Below are 12,256 nucleotides of genomic sequence, written 5' to 3' on the forward strand. Positions count from 1 at the left end.
AATTATATAGTATGTAACTTTCTGAGATTGACTTTTTTCATTGAGCATGATACCCATGAAATCCATCCAAGTTGTTGCACATGTCAATAGTTCACTCCTTTTTTGGGGAAGGGGGGGATCATATTCCATTGTGTGAATATACCAGAGTTTAACCTTTTACCTGTCAAAGGACATTTTAGTTGTTTCAGGTTTTATTAAAATTATAAATAAAGCTACTGTGAATATTTATGTGTGAACATAAGTTTTCATTTCTCTGGGATCACTGCCCAAGAGTGCAATGGCCAGGTCTTGTGGTAAATGCCTGTGTTAAGTTTTATAAGAAACCAAAACTATTCCAGAGTGCTATACCATTTTACATTCCCACCAGCAATATATGAACATCTGGTTTCTCCATATCCTCACCGGCATTTTGTGCTATCACCATATTTTGTTTTAGCTGTTCTACAGTTGTGTGCTTATACCTTACTATATTTTCAATTTGCAGTGAAATTTATATTAAGAATATATTTTGGCCCTGGCCGGTTTGGCTCAGCGGTTAGAGCGTCGGCCTGTGGTCCGGAGAGACCCGGGTTCGGTTCCCGCTAAGGGCACGTACTTCGGTTGCAGTTTGTCCCCGGCCCTGGTTGGTCGTGCGGGTGGCGGCCACTCGATGTGTCCCTTCACGTCGATGTTTCTCACTCTCTCTCCCTCCCACTCTATCTGTACCAAAAAAACAAAAAACAAAACAAACAAACAAAAAAAAAGAATATATTTTGTTTAACACAATACATCCAAAACACTGTCACTTTAACATATAACCAAAATTAAATAATTAGTATAGTAAATAATTAAATAATGAGATACTGTACATTCATGTACTGAGAGTTCAAAATCTTTTGTGTTTTACACTTAAAATGCATCTGTGTGTCTCTTTCTGACTAACCACATTGTAACTGCCAGTGGCTAATGTATTGGACAGTGCGGTTCCAGAGCAGGAAGAAGTAGCTGACTAACTTCTAGACCAAGTTTCTGAAAAGTATATTTTTTGTTTATGGGAAATACAACTTTTATCTTTCACAGGAAAGGAATAACAAAATATGCTCTTAGTCATCATCCCCTTCCAGAGCAGCTGGATGAAATTTCTTCTACCAATGATAGCCATGAAAAAGACACAAGTTCCCAAAGGTGATAACACAAATGTATTTGTTTACTTTTATACTCAATAATGGCAAAGGTTTTGTTTTTTAGTTTAAGATTGGAATCAAGCCTTGTACTAATGAAACAAAACAAATTTTTACGACATTTTATTACCATTTATCTTTGGTATGGAACAGCTAATGGAAAAAACATACTTATTTTCACAGCTTTTGAAAAGTAATATTATAAAGGAGCTAAAAACATGGACTTAGAAGGAGTCCAGTACCTCTGATTTTTAATCCTGGTTCTGTTACTTATTAGCTGAATAAAATTGTAAGTTATTTACCTGATAACAGTGTCTTTTAAAGGTGTTATGATAAATGAGATAAAGTAATGCTGAGTAAATATTAGCTGTATGTATGTATTATTATTATTATTTTATTATTGATTTTAGAGAGGGGAGGAGGGGAAGAGAGAGAGAAACATCAATGTGAGAGAGATACATCGATTGGTTGCTTCCGATGTACACACTCTGACCGGGGATTGAACCAGCAACCTAGGTATGTGCCCTGACTGGGAATCAAACCCACGACCTTGTGGTGGACTGGACGATGCTCCACCCAGTTGAGTGTTGGCCCCCAGACCAAAGGGTCTCGGGTTTGATTCTGGTCAAGGGCATGTACCTGGGTTGTAGGTTCGATCCCTGGCCCCACTCGAGGTCTTGCAGGAAGCAACCAATCAATGTATCTCTCTCATATCCATGTCTCTCTCTCAACTCTCCTCTCTCCCTCCCTTCCACTCTCTCTAAAAATACATGCAAAAATATCCTCAGGTGAGGTTTAATAAAAATATAACAACAATAATAATAATAGTAATAAATAGAACAGAAGGGACTATAACTTCAAGAGGGTTCTGAGAAGCAATGTGGTATTATAGGAAAAATTATAGTCATAAAACTTAGTTTCAACACCTAGAACTAAATTTCAGATTCTTTGTCTTTAAAATGGGTTTGAGCCCTGGCTAGTTTGGCTCAGCGGTTGAGCGTCGGCCTGTGGACCAGAGAGTCCGGGGTCCAGTTCCTGCTAGAGGCACGTACCACAAAAGAAAAAAAAATGGGATTGAGTTCTGCGTCACCAGGTTGTTGTGAGCATAAAATGGGATTAATATTTGTAAAAGTGCTTGGTAAACTGTGAAAGTACCATACAGGTCCAGATATTACCAATATTTCTGAAATGTCTAATTGTCAAAGGTACATGTTATAGGTGGAATGTTAAAGTATTCATTATCAACTATGACTAGAATTATGTACAATGACTGCCATTAATTCTGTAGGAATTAGGTAGAACTTTTACATGATGCTTAAATTTCAAATTCTTAATGGATTTTTTTGGTTCTTTGTATATATTTGCACATATGTTTATCACCTCACTGCTGAATAGTAGTTAATGTTGCAGAAACTTGAGTAAATAATAAGAATTTTTTTGTTTTCTCCCCTCCTTCCAAATTCTGCATTTAGTGAGTCTGACATCACACAAGATTCACCTTTTACATCAGCTGACACTGGGGATTCAAGGTCTGCTTTTCCAAGTTATACAGGCACAGGGATCTCTACTGAAGGCAGCTCGGACTTCTCCTGGGGATATGGTGTGAGTTGTATGCTATTGGTCTGATGAAGCATTTGGGAGATTATTCTGAGAATTAGGATTTGTCAGTTTAGAATTTTTCATTCCTTCACTCTCCTGCATTGTTTCTTTACATTTTAATACTTAAATTTACCTACTTTATAACATTTATAAAGAAGCATCAGTCTTCACCTTCTCAGTATTTGTTTTGTTTTATAGATATAGTAATTGATTTTTTAGATATGCTTACTTAGTGTTTGATGTAAACAGCTGTAGGTTAGTATAGATCTGGGCCCTGGACTTATTCCTTTTGCTGTGTTTAGTTCACTAATGTGTCTCTCCACCAATATAACATTAATGTTGCTTTGTTTAAAATGTTTTTGAAAGTTTATTATTAAGCCATTATACACTGGAAAAATGTTCATGATATATTATTAAATGGAAAAAAAACAGGTTAAAAAGAATTTTATAGTTCTGATTTTATATTTATTTTTTCTTATATATATGTTAGAAAAAAGGGCTAAAGATATTTACCCAGAATGTTACTCAGTCATTATTAATTAGGTATTGAGATTTACTTATTCACTTACCTCTTCATTTATTTATTTATTGGCCATCTCTCATTGTAAAATATTATTTTTAAAAGACTAGCAACGTTACCCTGGCCAGTTTGGCTCGGTGGTTGGAGCGTCTGCCCACGGACCAATGAAACGCAGGTTCGATTCCAGTCAAGGGCATACCTTGGTTGCCATTCATCCCTGGCCCTGGTTGGGGTCATGTAGGAGGCAGCCAGTCGATGTATCTCTTTCACATCGATGTTTCTTTCTCTCTCTCTCTCCCCCTTCGTTTCTCCCACTCTATCTGAAGATAAATAGAAAAAAATATCCTTGGGTGAGGATTAAAAAAAGACTAGCAACCTTAAAAAAATTAAAAGGTATGTTTTATACTTGTCTATCATCTTGATGTAATAGGTATTTTTATTTCTGTGTCCTTTTTCAATCTATATTTAATTTGGCCTAGCTATAATCATTGTGTACATATAATATTATGCTCTATTTTTCACTTAATAGTATTTTGTAAGCACTTTTCCACAGTACGTACCTTATAGTATAATGTTGTTAGCAACCTGCTTTCTTTCCAGTCATTTTAATTTGGTTGTATATATACTTTCCTTACATAGTTGTACGATATATGTACATTCTATTTTGTGGTATAGTTTTTCATTCACTGTTATTTCATATAGATATTTTCTTTTACTACTTCCACACCTGTCAATTTGAATAGTTATATAACATGTCCTTGTTTTAATGTATCATAATTGAATTTTCCCTCATTATTGGTGCTTGGGTTTTCAGTTTTTCTTCATTCAACAATTATTTATTGAGCACATTTGTTGTCAGATACTGTTCTTGGGAATATGGGGTGAGTGAGACTTACAAGATTGAATAGTCTAATAAGGGAGATTGACAAAAGCAAATAAACAATAACTACAAAAGGTAATAGGAGTTCTAAGGAAGATAACAGGGTGCTAAAATAGAACATTACAAGGGGGATTCACTTTTATTAGGTTTCAGTGTTTTAGTCAACTTTTATTTTAAGTGATGTTAATTGCAACATTTTAAAGGGAGGATCTGATTCCACACGAAATGGAAGACTTTAAAATGTATCCATTAAACTGCTAAAAAATCAACTGAGTGGTGAGGATACAACAGAAGTCTAATTTAGGCTCCAAGTGTTATCACCACATTATTACAATCACAGAGACTCTTCCTAGCTTGCAGCTGGAGATCTTAAAAGCTATTTCATATTCTGGTGCAAAGGCAAAAAACCACAACATGAGAGGGAATTAAGTCATGCATCACTGGCTTCTTCACATCCACCTTCTCCACCCCAAAATGTCACAAAAGAAACAGCACACCCTGCAGACTACTTGGAACCTGGTATCTCTTACCAAAGGAGTGCTTTCTACAATCTTGCTCAGCCAAATCCCACTGTCTTATCACTGAGATATGCAGTATTGACTGGGTCTGTTACAACTATTAAAAATATGTGTGTGCCTTCTCATATCTCATTATGATATGAAAGAAAAACAAGCTTTTATCTTATTTAAGCCACTGCTATTGTTTCTGTTAGTAGTTACCAAATACAGTTAGTCACTGATTCACTCATCCTTTGTTAAATGTATTGCAAATATCTTTTCCCGGTATGTGGCTTTTAATACTTTCACAATTTTCACATTTAGGTCTTTAATCTACCTGGCATTATTTTTGTTTTTGTATATGGTATATAGCAGGAACATAATTTTAATTTCTCTATATAGATAATGAATTGTTTCAGCAACATTTACTGACTAGTTCAGGACTTCTAAGCAGGGGTATTTTGGGCATTTTTGGTTGGCTGTTATACAGAAATGTCCCGTGTGTAGCAAGATGTTTAGTATTCATGATCCCTTCCTATTAAATACCTATGACACTCCCTAGTCATTGTGATTTTTTAAAATGCACACATAGCCCTGGCCAGTTTGGCTCAGCAGTTAGAGTGTGGGCCTGCGGTCCAGAGAGACCTGGGTTCAGTTCCCACTAAGGGCATGTACCTTGGTTGCAGTTTGTCCCTGGCCCTTGTTGGTCGTGCGGGTGGCAGCCACTCGATGTGTCCCTTTCACGTCGATGTTTCTCTCTCCCTTCCTCTCTCTCCCTCCCATTCTATCTGAACAAAAAATAGAAAAAGATGTCCTCAGGTGAGGATTAAAAAAATAAAATAAAAATGTACACATACATTTCCAACTTCTGCTATAGAAGGTGGTAGCATTTCCAGTAGAATTATTACACTTTCCTCACTGATCTGCTAGACTCCCTCTGTTACAGATTAAATTTTAAAATATGAAACTGTTGTATCTTAAAAATCATGCTAATATAACTGGTTTCAATTAAACTATATAATCATAGTATCTGGTAGGGAAGTCTTACTGCATTGTTCATAACTGTCTTGGCCAATCCTTTTCTATATGTTAGAATCTGATTGTTAAATTGCATAGATCAATTTGGAGAGGACTGCCACCTTTATAATATTTCTGTTCATGGGTTTGATATATATTTCTATTTATATCTATTTCTTTAATATCTTTTAATAAATTTTCATAACCGTATCCATAAAGGTAATGTACATTTGTTGAAGATTTATTTCAAGGTACCACATGTGGTATAATATTTTTAATCTTTTTGTTGCTGCTATGTAGGTGTATAAATAGTACCTGCTTTTTAAGGGAACTGAGTTCTAGGATATGTTGGCTTCTGCATGATTTTCTAAGTTAGAAGCCATGAGGGTTGTTTCTGGTGAGGACCCTTTTCCTGGCTTGCTGTGTCTTCACATGGTCTTTCTCCGGGTTGTGCACACAGGTAGATCTTGTGTCTCTTCCTCTTATAAGAACACTGGTCGTGTGATTAGGGCCCCACCCTTATGACCTCATTTAACCTTAATTTTCTCCATAAAGGCTCTGTGTCCAAATACAATCACATTGCAGGTTAGGAATCTGAGGAAGATGCAGTTCAATACATAACACAGTTCACCAGGAAAACATCACAATTCTGATTCTAAATAAGTACATATCTAATTGAGTTCCAAAATGTATGAAGAAAAACTGATAAAAGTAGAGAGGAATAGGTGAATCCACAATTATTGTTAGAGATTTTTAGTAATTAATAGAATAGTTTAAAAATCAGTAAAAGTAGCCCTGGCTGGTTTGGCTCAGCGGTTGGAGCGTCCGCCTGCGGTACAGAGAGACCCGGGTTTGATTCCCGCTAAGGGCACGTACCTCGGTTGCAGTTTGTCCCCGGCCCTGGTTGGTCGTGCGGGTGGCAGCCATTCGATGTGTCCCTTCACATCGATGTTTCTCTCTCTCTCTTTCTCTCCCTCCCGCTCTATCTGAACAAAAAATGGAAAAAATGTCCTCGGGTGAGGATAAGAAAAAAAAAAAATTAGTAAAAATAGCTTTGGCTGGTTTGGCTCAGTGGTTAGTGCATCAGCCTGTGGACTAGAGCGTCCCATATTTGGTTCTTGCTAAGAGCATGCACCTTGGTTGCAGTTTGTCCCCACCCCGGTTGGGGTCATGTGGGTGGCAAACACTCAATGTGTCTCTCTCACATTGATGTTTCTCTCTCTCTCTTGCCCCCTCTCTCCCTCCCACACTATCTGAAGATAAATGCAAAAGTATCCTCAGGTGAGGATAAAAAAACCAAATCAGTAAAAATATAAAATTCTGATGCTATACTTAACAAATGTAGAGTACATATTCTTCTCAAGTGCAAATGTAATATTCACAAGGGACAGAATGCATGGTGGGCCATAAAGTGTCTCAATATTTTTCTTTTTCTTTTTAAAATCTTTGCTTTTTCTTTAAATATGTTTTTATTGATTTTTTTTAGACAGAGAGGAAGGGAGAGAGAGAGATAGAAACATTGATGTGAGAGAGATACATTGATTGGCTGCACATCCCCCTGCAAGATGTCTCCTACTAGGGATCAAGCTCACCATCTAGGCATGTGCCCTGACCAGGAATTGAACTGGGACCTCTCAGTCCATGGGCCGATGCTCAATCCACTAAGCCACACTGGCCAGGCTCAGTATTTTTCAAAAGATTAAATCTTAACAGAGTATGTTCTCTGACTACAAAAGAATTAAATTAGAAATCAATAACAGTAAGACACAGAATAATTCCCCAAATATTTGAAAAGTAAATAACTTTCTAAATATTCAATTACAAGGAAAATTAGAGAGTATTTTGAATTAAATGACGAAAACACAAAATATCAAAAGTTGTGGATGCACTTAAAAGAGTTCTTATAGGAAGATTATAGCTTTAAGTACAAATTTTAGAAAACAAGAAAGCTTTAAAATGAGTAAGCTAAATTTCTACCTTAAGATACTAGGAATGAGAAATAAATTAAACCCAAAGTAGAATGCAAGGAATAACTAAGAGCAAAAATCAATGAACTACAAAATGGATATATAAAAAAATGAACAAATCCAAGAGTAGCTTCTTTGAAAAGATTAATAATTAATAAGCCCTCTGGTGATGCTAGTCAAGAAAAGGCAAGGTGTAAAAAAGTGGACACACATATCTTGTTCATGGATTGGAAGAGTCAACAGCATTAAAATGTCCATACTACACAAAGCAATCTATAGATTCAATGCAATCCCCATCAAAATACCAATGACATACTTCACAGAACTAGAACAAATACTTCAAAAGTTCATATGGAACCAAAAAAGACCTCGAATAGCCACAGCAATCTTGAAAAAGAAAAACAAAGTTGGAGGGATCACATGACCAGATTTCAGGTTATACTGCAAAGCCACTGTAATCAAAACAGCCTGGTACTGGCACAAGAACAGGCATATAGACCAGTGGAACAGAACAGAGAACCCAGAAATGGACCCAAGGCAATACGCTCAATTAATATTTGACAAAGGTGGCAAGAGCATACAGTGGAGTAAAGACAGCCTCTTTAATAAATGGTGATGGGAAAATTGGACAGCTACATGCAAAAAAAATGAAACTGGACCATCAACTTACACCATACACAAGAATAAACTCAAAATGGATAAAAGACTTAAATGTGACTCATGAATCCATAAAAATCCTAGAAGAAAATGTAGGCAACAAAATTTCAGACATCATACGCAGCAGAATTTTCACGGATATATCACCTAAGGCAACGGAAACAAAGGAGAAAATGAACACGTGGGACTACATCAAACTCAAAAGCTTCTGCACAGCAAAAGAAACAGTCATCAAAATGGAAAGGCAACACACTGTATGGGAGAGCATAATTGCCAATGATATACCAGATAAGGGGTTAATTTCCATTATATAGAGAGTGCTCATACAACTCCACAAAAGGAAGACAAAGAACCTAAATAAAAAATGGGCAGAGGAAGTAAATAGACACCTCTCCAAACAGGACATACAAATGGCTAAGAGACATATGAAGAAATGCTCAACATCACTAATCATTAGAGAGATGCAAATTAAAACAACAATGAGGTATCACCTCACACCTATCAGAATGGCCGCCATCAACAAATCATCAAACAACCAAGTGTTGGCAAGGGTGTGGAGAAAAGGGGACTCTAGTACACTGCTGGTGGGAATGCAGACTGGTATGCAGCCACTGGAAAACAATATGGTGTTACCTCAAAAAATTAAAAATTGAACTGCCATTTGACCCAGTGATCCCACTTCTAGGAATATACCCTAAAGAGCCTGAAACACCAATCAGAAAGAATATATGTACCCCCATGTTCATAGCAGCACTATTTAAATAGCTAAGATCTGGAAACAGCCCAAGTGTCCATCAGTAGACGAATGGATAAAAAAGCTGTAGTACATATACACAATGGAGTACTACGCAGCTGTAAGAAAGAAAGATCTCTTATCCTTTGAGACAACATGGAGGGACCTGGAAACTATTATCCTAAACGAAACAAGCCAAGATGAGAAAGACAGATATCACATGATCTCACTTATTTGTGGAATATAATGAACATAACAGTCTGAGGAATGGGGTAGTCCCAGAGACGTGGAAGTGGGGTACAGACTGACAATCCCTTGAAGAAGGGGTTGTGGGGGAGAGATAAAGCACAGAACTTATTTGCATGTATGTATAAACAATGGACATGGACAACAAAGGTGGGGACAGGGTGGGAGTGGGGGAAAAAGAAACGTCTGTAACAAAAATAAATTAATTTTTTTAAAAAGCAAGAAAACCCAAATTACAACTATCATGAATGAAAGACAAGACATCACTATAAATCCTACAGAGATTAAAAGAATATTAACAGAATAATAACAATTTAAGAATGCCAATAAATTATGTAACTTAAATGAAATGGACAAATTCCTAAAAGATCTAAATAGGTGTAAAACTCTTAAAAAAACTTAAACAACAATTCTCATAGAGAAAGCTCTAGGCCCAGGTGGTTCAATTCTGAATTATGTAGTTGTGGAAGAAATAACAGTTACACAAAAGTTTCCTAGTAAATAGCATTTTCAATTCACTGTATGAGACTAGCATAATATTGATGCCAAAACCTGACAAAGACAATACAATAAAAGAAAATTATAAGGTGGGACTTCTAGTACGGCAGAATGAGTAGCATGACAAGTCCTCTTCCTTAAAAGCAACAATAAAACTGGATAAAATGGTCAAAAGCAACCGTTTCAGGACTCTGAAAATGGACTAAAGGTACATAACAAATAGAGTAGTAGTTATTTATGAAAATCAATAGAACTTTGAGATAAGAGCAGTTCAACCACAAAGGCACAAGCTGTGAAAACTAGCAGTTTTAACACCGGAGAAGGCTCAGTAGATTTGGAGTGGAACTTGGATGAACCCTATACCCAACAGCATTGTCAATAACAGTAGCAAACTCAGTAGCACATGGACAAGGAAAAACAGTAGCTCAGCTAGCCTGAGGCTTCAGTACTGGTTGGGGCAATAAATGGATTGGCAGACTATGGAGAAATTTATCATGGAGATCTTGAAAATAGGATGCCCTGATAAGCTCTACACATATCCATGAAATAGAGATCAGAGAGGGCCCGATCCATCTATATATCTCTGGCTGACAATTAGTCAGCATGTAAATGCAGAGGAAACATGAGAAGGCCCCAAAATAAAAAGCCTAGGCCAAGGGGATCCAAGAAGGTAGCGGAGTAACTGGAAGCTACACTCACCACCTCCCAGAACTAAACTGGAATTAAAACTAAATTATAGAACAATCATCCTGAATAACCAAATGCACAGTAGTGGGAGAAAAGTCTTATAACCAAGGATTTACAGAAGAAGCCACATTGAGACTGGTAGGGAGGGCAGAGTCGTGAAAAGGGCTCTGAAGGGATATCTCAGCTGCCAGGGGTTTCCGCCTGAGAATCCTGGGGTCTAAACCCCAAGCCAGGCCCCCTAACCCAGAGCACCTGAGCCAGGAAGAAGCACTCATATAATATCTAGCTGTGAAAATCAGTGGAGTTTCTGTCTGTCAGGGAGAGAGAGGGGTCCACAGGTGCTCTCTTAAAAGGCCAATGCACAAAATTTTGTTTCCAGCCACTCACCGTGGGTTCTAGCAAAGGGAGGGTGGAATGGACTAGAGTCACGTGAGGAGAGTCTGGAGTTTGTGGCTCTGGGGAGAAAGCTGAAGGGACAGCCATCAGAATCCTTGCACTGAGTCATTTTCCCATACTGGAGACACCATCCTTCTCTGGTGGAGTGCTCTCTTCCATGTAAAGCAATAGCCCTACCCTCTGGACTCACTCTTGCCCTACCCTATGGAGCTTACACTCTGCTGAGGAATTATCTGCCTTGGCCAGGGTGTAGAGGTCTAGGTAGACTTAGGGGGTGTCAGTGACTGAGTTGTATGGCTTTGGGGCAGAGCCATTGCCCCCACTTTCCCATGAACCTGACTGGTGCTACCCCCTCACAGGAGATCCACTAGCCCCCCACTCCGGGCTTCCAACAGACCCATTCTCTAGGCTCCAGCAGCCCACTTGCCCAACTCCTAGTGGCTATACTTTGCCGAGGTCAGGAAAAAATTTAGAACAGACTAAGTTGTGTGGCTCAAGGGTGAATGCTATACACACCACCTTCTCTGAAGCCTGACTGACACCCCCCCCTCACAGGAGAGCCACTAGCCCCATCCTTCTGACTCCCGGCTACCCCACCCTTCTGAGCTCCAAATTTTCGCAACAGAATCTGGGACAGACATGACTTGTGTGGCTCTAGGACAGGGGCCATATTTCCCTCACAAGCCCAACTGGTACAGAGCCCTCTCTTCACATGGCCAGTTCTTGGTCTGTTTGGGCCTGATAAACTCTGCTGGTCTCACTCTGACAACTCCCTAAGACCTAGCCACAACATAAAGGTATGCAAGCACCCAGTGGGTGACAGTCAGACTTGGTATACCTGAGGACATTTGCCAAGTGGCCTCAGACCCAGCACTGACACCAAGTTTAAACCTGTTTCAATCTAGTGAACACCATTAATTAGCCCCTACCTGGTGATTTACTGAGAACCTACCACATGCAACTCAAGTAGTGCTGGAGACTCTTTCAGTGAATGAGACTAACAGGCAGTCTACAAGGGGAGACAGGCAGAAGTGGATCTCAGGGTACCTTGGGACTTTTGCTGATTTGTCCCCAGACCCGGTGCTGGTAAAAGGTGTCCTTGGTGTGCAGTTTGGTCTTTCTCACATGTTTCCAGGCACAGCAGAGGCAGCCCCAAACTGTGGATCACTTTGTAGCTCCAAAGAGGTTGCCCAGGGCCAGTCACAGGCAGCATTTGACATTGACCTGCACCAGAGTCCATACTAAAAGGTCCAGAACCAACACACCCAGTAGCCAGCTATAGACAGCATCAGATCAGAATACAATAAGCTTCACAGGTGGATCTCCAAAGGGAGATCTCAGCAGACACCAGACTTTGCTGAGGTGAATTCTGCTTTGTGTGGTCAGCACCTGCACAGCA

The 12,256-nt window shown here is 38.7% G+C and overlaps 2 protein-coding genes across 6 annotated transcripts in view; one reads left to right on the top strand and one right to left on the bottom strand.

The window, feature by feature from the left end:
* The window catches only part of ECD (ecdysoneless cell cycle regulator), a 40,055-nt gene extending 39,451 nt beyond the window's left edge, over window positions 1-604 (bottom strand). Inside the window, exon 1 of the mRNA XM_036265727.1 lies at window positions 596-604. The gene's annotated coding sequence lies outside the window, so the exon portion shown is untranslated. The remainder of the gene's footprint in view (window positions 1-595) is intronic.
* The window catches only part of FAM149B1 (family with sequence similarity 149 member B1), a 67,973-nt gene that overhangs the window by 4,464 nt on the left and 51,253 nt on the right, over window positions 1-12,256 (top strand). For all 5 annotated transcript variants that reach the window (XM_036265734.1, XM_036265733.1, XM_036265732.1 and 2 more), the window contains exons 2-3: window positions 1,060-1,164; window positions 2,633-2,762. In XM_036265734.1, coding sequence (XP_036121627.1) covers window positions 1,060-1,164; window positions 2,633-2,762 — 235 coding nt within the window. The remainder of the gene's footprint in view (window positions 1-1,059; window positions 1,165-2,632; window positions 2,763-12,256) is intronic.

This window comes from Molossus molossus, unplaced genomic scaffold (assembly GCF_014108415.1).
Source record: "Molossus molossus isolate mMolMol1 unplaced genomic scaffold, mMolMol1.p scaffold_m16_p_17, whole genome shotgun sequence".
Taxonomy (NCBI): Eukaryota; Metazoa; Chordata; class Mammalia; order Chiroptera; family Molossidae; genus Molossus; species Molossus molossus.